The 18,400-nt window shown below is 47.3% G+C and overlaps 1 protein-coding gene across 2 annotated transcripts in view; it reads right to left on the bottom strand.

Moving 5' to 3' along the window:
* Positions 1 to 18,400, bottom strand: part of LOC149360621 (sphingomyelin phosphodiesterase-like) — a 132,041-nt gene that overhangs the window by 31,475 nt on the left and 82,166 nt on the right. For both annotated transcript variants that reach the window (XM_089572413.1, XM_089572414.1), the window contains exons 2-4: positions 16,433 to 16,606; positions 9,310 to 9,501; positions 6,835 to 6,993 (exon numbers count right to left, since the gene is read on the bottom strand). In XM_089572413.1, coding sequence (XP_089428539.1) covers positions 6,835 to 6,993; positions 9,310 to 9,501; positions 16,433 to 16,591 — 510 coding nt within the window. In that variant the 5' untranslated portion in view covers positions 16,592 to 16,606. The remainder of the gene's footprint in view (positions 1 to 6,834; positions 6,994 to 9,309; positions 9,502 to 16,432; positions 16,607 to 18,400) is intronic.

The following is an 18,400-nucleotide window of genomic DNA, read 5'->3' as shown; positions in this document are numbered from 1 at the left end:
GCTGCGGCGCGCGTCTTTCTTTTCTTTTCCTCTTTTTTCTGACCACTTCATTGTCCTCTATCTTAATTAGGCTAATTGATTAATTAATCAATTAACTAAACTCAGTCCAACTTAGTTGGAGCATCACTATACGATCCCTTTGATTGGTTGCATGGTTACTAGCCAAAGTACAATTGGCCCCATTTGAAATTCGCGCACTGTGACGTCTCGAGCATTTCGACCAATTGAAAAGCGTGACATTTTCTGTCGACAACTCCTGCCTACAACGATGAGGCATTAAAGGCTTCCGCCTTAAAAAGGCTATACGCACGAACAGCCTCCAAAAATATACAGCCCAAGGGCTTTGCTTCTGAGCCGTACATAGGTACGTAAACACACACAGGTATACCTGCATGCATGCATACATACAATGCTTGCACACACACGCACGCACGCACGCACACACGCACACACACACACATACATACATACAGTCTTTGTCCAAAGTATCCAGGCTCCATTCTTTGCTTCTCATTCATATAACAGAGCCCTGCCGGCTTCCCTAAACATAAAAAAATTCTTTGAAGGTGAGAGCAGGGGTCCTTGCCACACACAGAGAGCTTGCGGGCTGGCATAATAGCTTTAATATACGTCTGAGGAGAAAAGCGTGCAGCCTGGTTACTTTTGACAAAGACTGTACATACATACATGCATACATACATGCATACATGCATACATACATGCATACATACATACATACATACATACATACATACATACATACATACATACATACATACATGCATACATGCATACATGCATACATGCATACATACATGCATACATACATACATGCATACATACATGCATACATACATACATACATACATACATACATGCATGCATGCATACATACATGCATGCATACATACATACATACATACACACACATACATACACACACACATACATACATGCATGCATGCATGCATGCATGCATACATACATGCATACATACATGCATACATGCATACATACATGCATACATACATGCATACATACATGCATACATACGTACATGCATGCATGCATACATGCATACATGCATACATGCATACATGCATACATGCATACATACATACGTACATACATACATACATACATACATACATACATACATACATACATACATACATACATACATACATACATACATACATACATACATACATACATACATACATACATACATAAAAGTTGTTAAGGAAGCTGCCGCGGTGGCTCAGTGGTTATTCGCTCGGCTGCTGACCCGAAAGACGCGGGTTCGATCCCGGCCGCGGTGGTCCGATTTCGATGGAGGCGAAATTACAGAGGCCTGTGTACTGTGCGATGTCAGTGCACGTTAAAGAACCCCAGGTGGGTCTTCCGGAAATTTCCGGAGCCCTTCGCTACGGAGTCTCTCATAGCCTGAGTCGCTTTGGGACTTACACCCCCATAAACCTAAAAGCTGTTAAATGACCCATCAACCCAAAACACAAAGGCGATATCAGTGTCACAAATGAAGCAGGAGACGTGCTTAGTCATGCAGAGTGTGCTCACATGTTCAATGTTGCATTTCAATCAGTGTTCACTAATGAATATGATGCCCCCTTTTCTGTGCCAAACACTTTTATTTATAATGTTATGTCACCTGTTGAATTTAACGCATCGGGAATTCTGTCACTAATCGATAAAATGAAACTTTCATCTTCGGCCGGTTTCGATAATGTCAACGCCAAATTTCTTAAGAATACGAAACTCACCAGTGCCAGTTACTTATGTTTGCTATTCCAGCAGTCACTCTCTTCTGGCCAACTTCCTCGTGACTGGAAAAATGGGAAGGTCATTCCAGTCTTCAAATCCGGTAACACAAATTCTCCATTAAATTATCGCCCCACTTCTTTAACAAGCGTGTCTTGCAAGCTAATGGAACACGTCATATTCTCCCATGTCATTGCCTTCTTGGATTCGAACAATTTTTTTCATCCTGCGCAGCACGGGTTCCGGAAAGGCTTTTCTTGCGACACTCAACTAGCCCTTTTTATTCATGACTTGCATGCCAACCTAGATCTTAACCTGCAAACTGATGCTATATTTCTTGATTTTAAAAAAGCCTTCGATAAAGTTCCCCACAAACGCCTGTTGTACAAGTTATCTAACCTTAATATCGATCCTAATGTTGTTGCATGGATTAAAGAATTCCTAACTAACCGCACTCAGTCCGTCTTTGTAAATGAACACTTTTCCAGCTTCCTTCCTGTAACATATGGCGTCCCTCAAGGTTCCGTACTAGGTCCCCTTTTGTTTTTAATATACATAAATGATTTGCCCTCGCATGTGTCTTGTAAAATTCGCATGTTTGCTGACGATTGTGTTATTTATGAAGCAGTTAATAACAATTGTGATCAATTATCTCTCCAAAACAACCTTAACAAGATTCGGGATTGGTGTAAAATTTGGCTAATGGAGCTTAACCCTCACAAATGCAACGTACTCTCTTTTCATCGCCGCCGTAACCCGCTCGTGCCCTTCTATCACATAGACTCCGTTCCCGTGCTGCCAGTAGAATCATACAAATATTTAGGCGTAACCTTGTGCGCTGACCTCTCCTGGAAAACGCATATAACTAACATCATTTCTTCAGCTAACAAATCCCTTGGTTTTCTAAAACGTCATCTACACGATGCGCCCATGCATGTTAGGTTATTAGCTTACGAAACACTTGTGAAATCGAAATTAGAATACGCATCACCCATTTGGCATCCACATCAAGCTTATCTAACCAACGCATTAGAAATTTTGCAAAACCGCGCAGTCAGATTTATTCATTCTTCATATCATTACAGCACGAGTGTTACATATCTGAAATCGCTTTCAGGCATACAGCCACTGGAGCTGCGCCGCCGCACAGCCAGTCTTTTATTATTTCACAAGTTCTTTTACAGCCATCTACGAACTGCACCCTACATGGTCCCTCCGGCACGCATATCTCACCGCACTCTCCATCAACTCCAGATCAGCCGTCCTCGTGCACGCACAGTCACCTTCGCAGCTCCACTTTTTTCATGCACCGCCGCGGACTGGAATGGCCTTCCCGCTGACATTGCAACAATAACCTGTCCCGCGAACTTCGCACGCAGAGCTAACACCTTTTTGTCATCATCATAACGCATGATTACTTTGTCGCACCAAACGTTGTACCCACCCCTTATGTAATGCCCCTGAAAAGGGGTCTTTAAGGAAATAAAATTGATTGATTGATTGATTTATTGATTGATTGATTGATTGATTGATTGATTGATTGATTGATTGATTGATTGATTGATTGATTGATTGATTGATTGATTGATTGATTGATTGATTGATTGATTGATTGATTGATTGATTGATTGATTGATTGATTGATTGATTGATTGATTGATTGACCATCATAATCATCAGCCATACTGCGCCCATTGCAGGACAAAGGCCTTTCTCATGTCTCCAATTAACACTGTCCTCTACCAGCTGGTGCCAACTTATCCCCTCAAACTACTAATCTGATCCGCCAACCAAACTCTCTGCCACCCTCTGCTACGCTTGCCTTCCCTTGGAATCCAGTCTGTTATCCTTAAGGACCACCAGGTATCTTGCCGTCGCATTACATGCCCTGTCCAAGCCCACTTCTTCCTGTCGATTTCGACTACAATGCCATTAACTCGTGTTTGATCCCTGACACAATCTGCCCTCTTCCGGTCTCTTAACGTCACACATATCATTTTTCTTTCCATAGCTCGCTGCGTTGTCCTAAAGTAGAACCTTTTTCACTTACCTCCACGTGCCTGCCCCATGGGTGAGTACGGGTAAGATACAGCTGCTATATACTTTTCTCTTGATGGATATTGATCTGAAAGAACCGGCCATATACGCTTCACCCCATTCTTATTCTTCTTGTTATTTCCCTCTCATGACCGTGATCAGCGGTCACTACCTCCCCAAAGTATATGCATTCCCTTGCCACTTTCAGCACCTCGCTACTAAATGGTAACTGCTGTTCTCTTGTGAACTGTTCAGTCTAACTCTTTGATCATGCTTTGGAGTTCATCTCCTGAGTGACTTAGCAAGGCAATGTCATCAGCGAATCAGAGATTACTAAGGTATTCTCTACGAACTCTAATCCCCAACTGCTCCCACTCCAACCCTCTGAATAGCTCCAGTAAACAAGCGGGCATTGGCGAGATCGTGCCTCGCTGCCTGACACCCCTTTGTATCGGAATTTAATTGCTGACTGCGTGGAGAACTATGGTAGCGGTGCGCCCGCTATAGATATCTCCAGTATTTTTACATACGGTTCTTCAACACCCTGATTCCTGAATACCTGGATTGGAGTTTCGGCCGAGTGAAATTCTTACACTTAATCTATGCATGCTATAGACAGCGGTCGGTTATATACTGCTCATTTCTCTATCACCTATTTTAATTGTGAACATGATGTATTGTCGAGTAGCCATTACGTAAACCTGCCTGATCATTTGGTTGATTGAAATGTAATGTCCTTACTGTGTTAGCGATTACCTTAGTAAATGCCGCATAGGCAACGCACAATAAGCTGATTGGTCTTTCAACTCCTTCACGTCTTCTTTCTTATGGGTTAAGCTGATTATAGCGTTCTTCCTATCTTGCAGTATGCTCGAGGTCATAAGACATTGCGTATACAGGATGGCTAGTTTTTTAGCACATTGTTCCCTCCGTCCGTCAAGAGATCTGCTGTTACCTGATCCTCAAAAGCTGATTTCATCCCTTTCATTGCTCCCAGGGCTTCCTTTACTTTCTCTTTTGTTGTGGAGGGATGTCGCAGTGCTGCGCTCTACTGCCTCTTTCATTAACGTCATGGCCACATTGGCTACTGTAGAGATTTGTGTAGAACTCATCGGCTACTTTAACTGCTACAATACTATTACGTATTACTTCCTTTAGCTGCTGCGTACTCGACACGTGCTAAGAACGTACTGAGGCATTTATATACAACGTTCTATGTTGGAGGAAAAGCTCAGCACAGCGAAGCCTACCGACTTCTTCCAGCTCTACGCTCCTCTTCCCTTCTTCTTCGTTCTCTACACATAGCATTTCCCCGTTCTCACACGAAGCCGGCCATTTGAGCTAAGCAGGTTTCCAAGGGATAAATCTTGTAAGCCAACCGACATGCACCATCTGGGCCTTTCGTGAGCATCTAACACTTTCAGTAAGGCGCGATATGACTTAGTTTAAATCAATGATGCGCTCAAGCACAGTAAAGGGCCAGTGTAGTGCGACAGGAGCTTCTGACACAAACAACGCTTGCGCATCGGCGGCCACAGCCACACTAAATCGCCGAGGACATAGGAGATTTTTTAGCGTCGGATGTCGTAGTGATGCTTGGAGCACTCCTACGAGTCCAAAATACGAACGCGGACAAGTCGGCGGTCTTCTTCAGCTCGGCAGGCAGTGGCGGCACAAAAAAGGGAAAAATAATATTGTGACTTCTGCGAGGCGCACGCGTGAAGAAGTTAAAATGGGCTGCAGCCGTGTTGCGCAGTACTGTACGCACACATAATGAAAGGCAAAACATCATCCCCTCTCTTATGATCAAAACTGACGTAGTACATGGCCAGCATAGTGGTGAGTGCATGTTTTATGTATGCCACGAGGCCATTTATTTGGGAGCGATACGGTGTTCAGCAGTAAACTGGAGCCTAGGACCACTGACGGAAACTCGCAGAGGGCCCAGAGCAAACATTGAAAACCGGACAGACGAGCAGTAGAAGGCGGACCTGACTAGCGACAACCTGTACCAGCAAGCCATGGTAATCTAGCTAGTCCTGAAGTCAGCGGCCACCCAGACCATAAAAATTTTTCTTCTGGCTAAATAATTGTTTTTTTCCCTCTCGCGCGCGCGCGGAAGGCCGTGTCGAAGAAAGTGTAATCGCAGAAGAAAAAGAGACGCATCGGAAGCAGTGGCGGACGCTATAGCGGCTGTTCCAAAGTATCTTGCTGGATAGTCAACACGCCCGGCGGTCCATCAGTTACTATTAGTCCGTAGAAATAGATCTAACAGATCCCTACCCACTTGCTTAAATCGTGCGGTCGGAGGCGTGACGATACACACATAAGTGTTGTTTTCTCTAAAATATGAATGTTTTTGCACTATGTACTTTTCCTGTCTTATATACTATAAATCAACAATACTTCGGACTTCGGAGAACAGCAATTCGGCACCCAAAATTCGCATGTCGTGCACTACCAGTGACAGATGATGGTGAAAGCAAGTCTGAGGAACTCGGAGCGGTCCAGGTCCCAGGGGTAGAACGATTGTCTGTTAAGATGAAGCGATTATGAACACGCAGGTGTTATATTCGCGCAAAGGGAGCCGCCCCGAGGTGACCTCCTTTTTGTTTCTGTGTAAGCCAGGCATCAACGACGTGTTCGTGGCACCGCCCCTGTAGCTCAATGGTTATGGCGCTCGGCTGCTGACCCGAAAGACGCGGGTTCGATCCCGGCCGCGGCGGTCGCATTTCGATGGAGGCGAAATGCTAGAGGCCCGTGTGCTGTGCTACGTAAGTGCACGTTAAAGAACCCGAGGTGGTATAAATTTCCGGAGCCCTTCACTACGGTGTCCAAATAGTCTCAGTTGCTTGGCGGCGTTAAACCCTCCTAAACCTAACCGAACACGTTTATGGCCCGAAGAATGGCGGGAGAGCCGCAACACTGCAACAGACTGACGATGTAGGCTCGAGTCACATTTAAAAGTTCTCCATTTCAGTTGGTGCATGAAGGCAGCAATGCCTGTGGCGTACGCACCGGCGGCAGCGGCACGGGCGTGACGGGAGGCTTGGGCACCGCTGGCCACGGCACGGTCCAGTTGACGTCGCCGCCGTAAGGGCACTTGTCCGGGAAGACCATTCCGCAGATCTCAGAAGTGCTCAACTTGCTTTGCGCCAGCACGTAGAAGAACTCGTCCTGCGAAGCGCGACACAGGAGACACGCCTACTACAGGAGACAGGAGACACGCGCACTCCAAGAGCGCTGCTCACCTCGCCCTCTCACACTGTTCCTAGAAGAACGCATTTCACGTATCATTGAGAACTAAATTACAGACGTGAAGGAGAGCCGCAGGGAGAATTCTTTGTGTCTTAATACTTTAATAAAGTGACGCTTTGAACCAACTGAAGTTGTTCTGCACTGATAGGGTACCGCCTTCTAATTACAAAAAAGCACGGCGGTTTTATACGAGGTCTCTTAGACTTGGCTGCACTTTCTGCACCAGTTGAAGGAGCACAGTGCTTTCGCCTTCGTTTTGCCAGTGCAGCGTGCACCAGCTGCACTTCCATCTACAATTTGCAAGCGTGCCAGCCTAGTGCAGCACTAGTTCTTGGCTGGCTTGCACTCTCAGAGTTGGAAGTGCACCTGCAGTGCAGCAATATGGCGGCCTCCATGTGAAGGTCCGAGATTTGACCGTAGTTTAAAAGAAATGTTGACTATTCGTTCTTGAAAGGAGGAGGTGGGTAACTTCACATGACGTCAGAATAGCGAACCTAAGCGGTCAAGTCGAGTCCCATGAACAGCATATTTCAGCGATATTCGTAAATCATCTGTGCACGTAACATGCAACGACTTTTTTTGAAGTAAAACGACGATTTCTTGGGACTGGTTCTTGGCAACACTTATAGTGCTTTGATGCTTGGAAATTCTTCACGTGGTTCGAGGTTTCGGCGGCCGTTGATGTCAACAGCATGCAGCTGGCTGCTATTTTGAGGCGACGCCAAGGCTAGCAGACGACGAAACCTGCCCTCGACTATTCGTTACGGAAGCAGTAGTGGCAAGCTGCATTGAACTGATGCTGCACCTCCGCAAAACCTGGCAGAACTAGTGCAGACAGTGCAGCCAAATCGAAGAGACCTATGGTATAGAAGGCAAAAAAAAAAGAGAGAATAAAGGTGTCGCCATCGCCGGCCGATTTCGTAATTAAACTGCATGCGGCAACACGGATACATCGCTGATCCCGGAGGCTATGCTACAAAGAGGAGCAACCAGACCTTTTCGGTGCGGGCATGACGAGTATGAATTTAGAGGCAGGAATATTTTCAAATTGAATTTTTTCAGACACATTTCTTTTTGCTTCTTTTTGCACGAATAGAAAGGGAATCAATTTTAACAGAGAGCAATAGTTGTACAGAGATGTGCGCAGTGTCCCTTTAAGCCACTTCGTTCGGGGCTCAGGACCGTGAACGACAGCTGCTCCCAAGAGTCACAAAAATGTCTTGAGAGAGAAACCGGTTTAAAGACAGAAAAGCAAAAGATCTTAGCATTTATAGAAGTGTGTTTTCCTAGTTATTTGTTATTGTAGGAGTAAGGATTCCCTCAATATTCCTCTTCGTCAGTAATCCAATACGAATTTCCAAAAGCTACGCCAACCTCTAAACCAATGCAATCGCCTAAGTTGTGCAGAACATACACATGCTGAAATAAGGTCGGTTTTGCATATACTCTCAGTAATGTGCTATCTGGCTGAAGGTATTCATTTTTCATTGCCCATTCAAAGAAGGAATGCACGCAGTACCTGTCACACCATCGCAAAAAGGGTCCGTCAGTGGCAAACGCCAAGTGCACCTATGTGTTTTGGCAAGGAGTTTCGCGCATCCGCGGTTTGCGCCAACGGTAATGTACACTCTTCCAATTTTTTAACGGTATCACGCGAGCATCGACTGTTCGCTTGCTCAGCGCCCTATGACGGAACGAATCGGCAAACTCGCCGAGAGTTGCCGCATGCGCACGAGAGCAGGTCATGGTGGCCGTCGTCTGCTAGGCTGTTCTAGGAGCTACGCGCAGCCCCTCACCCTTTCCTTCGATCGTAATACTACTGGTACACGCGCCACCGATATTCAGGAGGAGCCAGGGGCCGCCCAGCTGCAAACAGCTTAACTCCGCGTTTCTCGAACGAACCTTGCGATCAATTTCTCGTTTGCTCTTTTGTTTGCAGTTGTATGCGGATATGGCTGTGGCCCAAGACTTTGATAAGCGGGAGATAAAAGAATGCCAGGTAGTACGGTAAGCGAAAGAAAGAGTCGGGGGCAGAGCGCAGCTCCAGGAACATCCTGGCAGATGACGGCCGCCGCTGAGTGGGCTACGTGCGCATGCGGCAGTTCTCGGCGAGTTTGCCGATTTGTTCCGTCATAGGGCGCTGATCAAGCGAACAGTCGATGCTCCCCGTGATACCTTTAAAAAACTGAAAGGGTGTAGTACCTTATGCAATGCTCGAACGTTCTGTACCCTCACCTTGAACCGGTCGACGAGGCCTCTGCAGACACGCGGCGTTTCGATGTCGAACCTTTCGCAGGCACCAAGGAGGAAGGCGGTCATCTCGGATTCAGGCAGGCCCCAGTGCAGGTACGTGCGCAGCACCGAGGTGGACAGCTTGCAGGCGCTGCAGTACGGCACCGCACTGCCGGATTCCAGCGACGAGCGCTCCTGCGGTTGGTTTCACATTTCGCTACCCGTTCACTGGGGCCCCTTGCTCTCCGCGCACATAGTAGCCTATGTGGTCATCGGCCGGTCTCTCACTGTGACTGCACTGGCTGGCTTCCTAACTATGCTCGCACACTAAGCTAGTTAAAGCCATCACTATTCGCGCACAAACGCAGTCTTTGCGGACAGAGTCCTCTCCTGCTCTCCAATAAGCGCACTTTGTGGGCTAGCTCTGCGACCAATAAATGCTCGCGTCTCTCGCGCATTTAAAAATTACCCTACACTCATACGCGTAAGTTTTTACTCGGCGCGGGATCTGCTAAGAAGGGTGTACAGAAAAAGTAGCAAGCCTAGGCCATAGCAGCTGGAAGTGCTGGGCATTTGATATTTTCATGTACGCTGGTCCCGTTTGTTACAGACACGGGCACGTGGCGGAATTGCTTCAAATCAGGTAAACAGCATTTGGGAATAGATTGAGTGATGGGCCTCACATATATTAAACCACACCGAAATGCAACGCAAGACAGAGATGGAAGGGCGGACGCGCCCTGTTTACGCACGTTTAATACGAGGTACAGTCGTATACATATCAGTCCAGAACGGCGCTCTGTGCTGTGCATTCATGACCGTCACCGCTACCTGAGAGACCCGATATAGCTTTTCAAAACTTCAAGAGCTAATCGTTATCGATAGGAATGTGCACGCACAATAATATGCTTCGAGCCCGGTGCGACTCATAAACGACGCCAATCTACTGCGCGGTGTACCGTTCGAGGTCTCTAGACAGGTGTGTGGACGACTGTACAAGGGACACGAAAAAAGAAAAAAAATGCGCATTGAACAAAACATTTTTGATGTCGCACAAGTCACGCCAATCGCTCTACGCGAAATTCTTGTGGACTAAGCAGCATGGGCGTCGCCATCGGCGTAACATCGTTAACTACAGCTCCGCAATGTTACGCTGGTGTGTCAGAGCTACTAAGATCCAGTGCTGCAAAGAGTGAAAGAACCAGATAACGTACCCCCTCTAATCACGTGATTAAGAGGAAGTGTCGAGGGGGCGCCGTGCTGAAGAGAGTGGTACCGTCTGCGTCCGATTTATTCCATCAGGTGGCGGTGACTGCAGGAATGTTTGACAGTCTTTCCTTAGCAATATCACTGACAGACAGCTCTTGCGTCTTGTCCTCATCTGTTGATTGTCAACGCTCCTGATATTCCTGGCTTGAATTCCGTTTCTGACGAACGAACGCGCACTAGCAAGCCAAGGTGTACAACCTCAGCGGAGAGATTGTGCGGCAACATGGTGTGGTACAGAATTTTCGCGCTGCCTTGCTGCTCGTGAAACCACTGCTTAACGCATCTTAGCTTCCAGGCACGAGCTTTACCGTAGGCTGTGTCTCCACGTCTTCCATATGTGAAAGAAATGGATCACTAAATTTCTTGCGGCAGCCACGAGTCCCCTCCACATCGGAGAGCCCGAAACTAAGATGACACGGGAAGGACGCCTCAGTTTGCTAGCGTAGGTTTCGACACGAGAACACATCTTTGTATGGGGCTAAGACCAAGACAAGTTCTGGCGAAAGGTTGGCTACCGTACTTTAGCACCCTTCCATACCCTTGAGCCGCCGCGGCAGTTCAGTGGTTGCGGTGCTTGGCGGCTGACCCGAGAAAGGCGGATTAGATTTCGGCTGCGGCGGTCGCATTGCGAGGGAGGTGAAATGCTAGAAGACCGTGGACTGTGATACCTCAGTGCATGTTAAAGATCCCTAGGTAGTCGTAATTATCTGAAGCCCTCCACTAAGGCGTCCCTCAAAGCCTGAGTCACTTTGGAACGTTAAACCCTACAAATCAAGCCTAAACCAAACCTCACTCCCCTTGTTCGTTTCGTGCTTTCAAAGAACCCCATCTTCCTTGCCCCCTCTCTACCGTCCCTTCACATCGGAGATCACTTTTTCTGCACCACCGCGGTGGCTCAATGGTTACAGCGTTCGGCTGCTGACCCGAAAGACGCGGGTTCGATCTTGGGCGCGGCGGCTGAATTTCGATGAAGGCGAAATTTTAGAGGCCCGTGCGCTGTGCGATGTCAGTGCACGTTAAAGAACCCCAGGTGGTCGAAATTTCCGGAGCCCTTCACTATTTCATCCCTCATAGCCTGGGTGGCTTTGGGACGTTAGACCCCAATAAACCAAACCAATCACTTTTTCTAGGATCGTGGACAGCTTGCATGCAGCATAAAGGACTACTTGAACACCTTTGCAACAGCCTTTGTAAGATTGCCTCAGCCAAATATTTCTTTTGTTTCTTTGCCTGGTCGTCGGAATCAAGACTTTCATCTACACTACTTGAGCATGACGCCGGTCTCAGCGGAGACAAGACAGTCTCAGCGGAGACAAGGCAGTCACAGCCAGCCCCCAAATACAGCGAAAGTTGTTTGCTGAGATCATAGCACAAAATTCTGAATACAGTTCCAGTAGGACGCTGTCTGTTTTAGCCCTCCGCGGTGGCTCAGTGGTTACGGCGCTCAGCTGCAGGCCCGAAAGACGCAGGTTCAATCCCGGTCGTGGCGGCTGTATTTCGATGGAGGCGTAATTCTAGAGGCTCCTGTACTGTGCGATATGCGTGCTCGTTAAAGAACCCCAGGTGGTCGAAATTTCCGGAGCCCTTCACTAGGCCTCCCTCATAGCCTGAGTCGCTTCGGGAAGCTAAACCCCAATAAACGAAACCAAACCAATCTGTTTAAACAGCGAATTTGAGGCTCGTGGCGATTGACTACAAGCCTCAGCAGCCAGTCTGTGCCTTTTTAGAGAAGGTAATTCCTGTTTATCGATGCATGCACTCGCGGCGATGCTCCGAATTAAATGGCAATACTTTGAGCTATTAACGTGTAAGTACTCCCATGTCGGAAAAAATTGTCCGGCGTCGGTGGCGCGAACCGTTTGAAGCCAGAGCAGCCGCAGCGACCTGCCGTTCCTGCGACCTAGGCGGCCAATCTAGGTCACGTGACCTTGCAGCGTCATCACAGCCTGCCCACCGGATTGTGAACAACTGACCACCGCGGCAGGTGGCAGGTGAATTAATGACTGCTCGCCAGAGGTTACTCGGGAAGAGCAACCTGGATCTCACAAGCCTCACCTATGACAGCATATGCCATCGCAGGGCGGTGGCGCATCGCTTAACCGCCACACCATTGCGCCAGGAGTGGTATGCGGACTCCCAGCGCTCTATAAAGGTAAATGCGGGAATTACCAATAGAAGAACTGCAGATTGGGCTAGTTGGTGTAGATTCATAGTGATGGTTCAACAACGCAAACACACACAGACCAAGAAGGAGAGAAGACACACACACCAGTGCAGGTGTGTGTGTCTTGTCTCCTTCTTGGTCTGTGTGTGTTTGCGCTGTTGAACCATCATTATGAATTACCAATAGGCCGATTTCACAAAGCGCACTGCGCATGCGCGCGCTTACCGGAAGCGACCAAGCGGCCATCTTCTCTGTAGTCCTGCGCCTCCGCCTTCTTATGGCTTTAGATTCGGTTTCAGTAGCTTTCCTTTGCGGTATTTAGCGAATTTCGCTAAAGGAACCAGAGGCAGGTGCAGCTCTGAGAGAGATGCAGCTGTTGCAAAGCGGGGAGATGGTGACCGCAGCGGGGGGTCGCTGCACTTTTCACCGAACCTTTGGGCTTGAAGTGGTGCAGGTGGCGATCGAGACGCGCTTGTCCCACTTTCACGGGATTTATAAGAAAAAAATTCTCTGCGCATGGGAACACAAGAGCTTAATCTGTTCAGACAACGTTTCTGTTTCTGCGCACTTGATTTCCCGGTAATTTGCCAATTGTCAATCCGGTGGCCATGTCACAAAACGTTTTTTTTTTTTACTTTTCGTTTGTGCTCCTTCATTTCAAGAAAAAAAAAAGGAGATAGCAGGCGCTTGGTTTCCACCTTTTGTTTTGGAAGCAACCATAATATACCGAATAAGCTGAATTTTAACGTCACGTTTAACAGAATTTTCTGTCATACCGTACAGAACGAGCCCACACTGAAACATAACAACGGGTATAATTATGCGTGGTTAGTCAGTTGTACTTTTCGCAATTTTAAATGAGAGTGGACAGCGTTTTTGCTTTACTTTTGTTTTACTATGCATCACTCACTCAATACCGAAATTGAATCGCTCAGCGTTTTTTGACAAGACGTTACCGCATTCGTTACCACGTGCCTTTCGGTTGCGCTTGACAGTGAAGTGCGAAATGTGTTGTTTCGTATTTTAGGCTGCTTAAAACTTCCCGCCCATCTGTCTGCTTCAGGCGAGCTTTTGTAATACGCGTAGAGTACATGAACAAAAATATTACAAATATTTAGAAGCCATCTTATGTATATTACAGCTGAACAGCAATAAACCTCGGCACTACGATTAAGTTATACCGTTTTCTTTAATGAAATCTGTGAGAAGCGCCTGTGTCCAGCGTTAAATGAGAAAGGCAGATGAGACTGGACATTTTTACTGCGTTTCGCCTGAACAGTGATCAGTAATCTTGCTTTCAGGTTCATTTCAGAGCTTTCTGTTGCAGCACTGTTTTGCTTTTTAATTTTATAATTTTGGTTTGTGGGGGTTTAACGTCCCAAAGCGACTCAGGCTATGAGGGACGACGTAGTGGAGGTCTGCGGATAAATTCGACCACCGGGGGTTCTTTAACGTGCACTGACATCGCACAGTACTCACAGTTTTAAAATTTTAGAATACCAGTCGAAGGAGATGCCGCGCGACCAGTTACTACCTCAGTGCTGGCCTGACCATGCTTGATTGCGCCGCAGTGGTGCCGTATCATACCATGAAACATATTTTTTTTTGCATAATGAGAAGCGTTCAGCAAAACGCCGGCGATATTGCCTCTGAATTGGACGCTGCAAAGAGGCCAGTAAATTTACATATGGTCAAAGATATGGGTCAGCAAGAAAATATCTGGAATATTTCACATTAAAACGCCTTTGACTAAACACTCAATATGACACCCTTGTCACACGGCCGCTGTTCTGATTGCATTAAAAAAAAAGGATTTTAATCTTTCTTTTTTTGGGGGGGGGGGAGGGAGTTGGGGGGAGTGCGCCAGCGTAAGTAATGAGGACGCAGCGCCCGCAGGACCACATCTCGTGGAAGACTGAAAACGGCCCTAAAACTTCACTCACTTCATTCCCCACAGCCTTACACCGGGTACATTGCTGGTAAGACAGCTTCACAAAGTAGCCCGATGGTGAAAAAACCAACCGTGACCCTTCAGTAGTACTTGACGGCAACTAAGAGGAACCTGTGCAGGTAGCGCCACGCTTAATCCATGAAAATTCACTCGATGCCAACTTACACTGATCTGCAGGGACAAGTAGCTAAACGCCAGGTATACCTCTCTGACCGGCGTCTACACGCTCCTTTCTGTCGACCATTCTTCATTTCATGGTTACGCGAAATCCGTTGCCGTCTGCTCGGTGCGCCAGTCACAGCATTTAGCGATGATCAGAGGAAGCCGTCCGTCCTATAAAACCTGGATATGTGCAGCGAAGAGCCGTGTGATGACGCAAACAGCTCTTCTAGCCGCGCATCATGCCGCGCATATAGCCAACGCGCTGCGTACCACAACTGCCACCACAGTACCACAGTACCACAACTGCCAGGGTGCATCGCGGCGGAGGTGGCGTAGCGCAAATGCTTGTGAAATCGGTCTATTCCGCATATATGGGGAATAACCGTTACCGTTATCGCGTCATACATACGCTTAAGGTGGAGTGTTGATGTTCCCTCTAGTTTGTTTTCTTTGCGTCTGCTTCACACATTTGCTCTCTATGCTCGTGCAATAAACGATCAGTCATTAGCAGCGTCGTGTCCCCGTTCCGTCTTCTGACTGTCATATGAACCGCCTTTTCTGCTTTGCTTAATACGACAATTTGAACAAAACTATTCCTATGGTTTTTGTTGTTTTTATGTTTTTTTATGGGGTCCTGTGCCCGCAATATCCCGGATATAATTAATGAGGTCGGCGTGATTGGTTCCTTGTCTGAGAAAAAGTGCGAAAAAGCCCTTTGAACAGGCAACACTGAAAAAAACTTGGAAATCACTGCGCAGCCGGCAGCGCCTTTCTTTGCGTCCCTTGTTCCAAACTCCATTTCTTTCTTATTCTCAGAATACTACTTAGGCCGTAGGATAAAGCCTTCTGCGATAAGCCGTACGACTGTCAAACTAGATATTCTGCTGCTGAAAGCCTTCTCACGTCGCCATAGGGACTGACGTCTCAACCTCAAAAATTTGCTGGCACTTATGAAAAATCCCTTCAGTCGTCATAGGGCCCCCCGCCAAGCAGCCAGTATATGAAGGTATACTGCCTGTCACAATCGCGGCATCATTTTATAGATTTTTTTTTAATTAAACATCTGTAGGCGGTTCGTGGGGGTTTATGCGTATTTTGTACTTCAATACTTGGAATATAGTCCTATTCGTCGTGTACGTGCAAGAACATGCGGTATTAGCCGTACGCGACACCTCTGGTCAAACATCGGAGACAGAGAAAGGCGTGCGCGAAGTTTTTAGTGCGAAAGAGCTGATACGCTCACAAACACCAAAAAAGAATCTTGATGATCCGATCTTGTGTTGACACATTGCAACAACGATGCCATGTTAAATTTGAAAACAAAAGCACGACACATAGATACCTCCAAGTATGGCCCAGCCAACCGCGAATTTCACTATGCCCAACACGATGCTAACCTCCAATTTTAGACCTGGATTTCAAAACTTCACCTGCCACCCCGCCCCCCCCCCCCCCCCCCCCCTAATTTACCTCGGCCGAAGTTTGACAACAAACTCATTCGAAGAGTGACAAGAAAAAAAAACAAAAGTAGAAGCGGCCACATCGATTACGTGTATACACTGCGCACCACTCTCACCTACCTGGTTAATGAGCTGCGTCGGCAGCGCCATGTTGTACACGCCGCCAGCCAGAAATTTCCTCACCGCGTCCCAGCGTCGGATCGTTGGCGCACACTGGCTGCCACGTAGGCTGCAAAATACAGCCAGCAGCAGCCACGTTGCAAGCACACTGTGCTTCATCGTCTCACGACAGCCCTGCGTTAACAGCAAAGAAAAAAAGTGAAATAAGGACCCATATATGAATACAGGAAACAAACTGTACCCTTTCTTCGGTGCAAAAAAATGTATTGGTCATAAAATCGTCTTTGTTAATGCCTTTGGCGGTTGCAGGATTCTCGTCACCGTCGTCGAAGAACCCATTATCTAGCAATTTTACACATTTACTTTTTTTTTTGTTTTTACAGCGCGGCTGTGTGCTGCTGTTACCAGAGTTTTACACCCCACCTTTCATGGGCAAGCATGCACGGTCCGTGCCATTTTTTCGCCATGAGTATACAAATGGTGGCAACCCCATCATTTAGAGCATGTCAATCTAAACTCACCACCGATTCAAATTTCTGCAACGCTGCACATAATGAGCACGTAGCTCCAAGAAACTGCCTTCAGACTGCAGTACGCACCCACTGTCGCACTCGTCACATCTAACGGTGATCTCAGCGCTCTTGCAAAGCACTGCCCCACCAGGAAAATCCTGTGCTTGGGGTGGGCTTTAGCGTTGGTCTCAGTATGTTGTGAGCATGAGGATAGCCCGCTGTGCGCAAAACTGAACTACAGCCGACTCTCAAGGAGGCAGCTAGGCCACACATTTCCAGGCGTCATGTAATTAAGCCATCACCGTTATCACTTACCGATTTATAATTATTGAATTTTTGCGAGCTGAAGTTGAAGTGCCATAAAGCACACCACTGTGACAGGCTCCGGATCAATTCCTACAACGGGAGTTTTTTAAGCGACCCTTAGGCCGTCTTCGAAAAAGGACATCTGTAGTTTTGAATCGAACCCGCGACTTCGTGCGCTTTAGCAGAAGGCCATTACTACTGGCTACGGCGGTGGATGTCTCGCCTATGGAGTTGTTTTATGTCCACACCGTGTGGAAAACCTGTTCCCCCTAACGTGGCCGACCATCTTCATCATCGTGCGTCAGGACAGCACCGGCTGGGCGTGGAGGAAATCTGCCCCATTGGGGAAGTTGAAGCAGCGACGGGAACGCCATCTCGAAGGTTATGCAGAACGCGGAGCCGGTGCGATATAGAGTTAATACTGACTCTAAATGGAAAGCTGCGCATTGAGCCCATACAAGCCAGCGGGCAACGCATGAACACCGCCATGATCCAACGGGTTGTGTGTTGCCAGCTGTTTACACACTTTCTAAAACTGGACAAAGAACGGAGTTGGAACTAGACAACGCGTTCATGGGAAGACGGAGGCATGCAGTGTAGCTCTCAACTGCTCTAAACATGTTGTAAAAAAATGGGAAAGTCATCGCGTTTGGAGAATTTCTGATCGTATGCAGCGTCGTATACCGACTGCAACTTCATATGGGTGGCTTGTTTCTCCTGAATTGTTAATTGAAGGCAAGTAACGCGATTGTTACGTGTTTGTAGTGCATTTCGTCCGTCGAGCGCGCGGGATTTTGCATGTCCTCTGTTGCCGAGTGCTAATACATGTCGGAAATTAGCGTTTGCTCCGAAAGCACAAACACAATTCCCAAAGGAAACGAATTCGCAAAGTAAATGGAGCAACTGCTCTGCCTGGTTTGTTTTGAATGGTCAGCGTTTTATTTTACTAAATGTCGAAGGTTTGTTAAACTACCGCAGGCCGCATACATTTTTTTTTTATATTTCGCCTTCACCGAGGAAGACCGTGCCGGGTGTCTTCTGGCGCGGGACGAGCTCATAATGGAATTTTTCGTACGCAGCAACGCTCAAAGCTTCATCACGAGCGGTTGAAACAAGGTGGTGGCAGAAATGCGCGAAAGAGAATATACCC

This window comes from Amblyomma mixtum, chromosome 2 (genome assembly GCF_055824585.1).
Source record: "Amblyomma mixtum isolate Tamu chromosome 2, ASM5582458v1, whole genome shotgun sequence".
Lineage (NCBI taxonomy): Eukaryota > Metazoa > Arthropoda > Arachnida > Ixodida > Ixodidae > Amblyomma > Amblyomma mixtum.
This window is presented reverse-complemented; position numbering and strand designations above follow the sequence as displayed.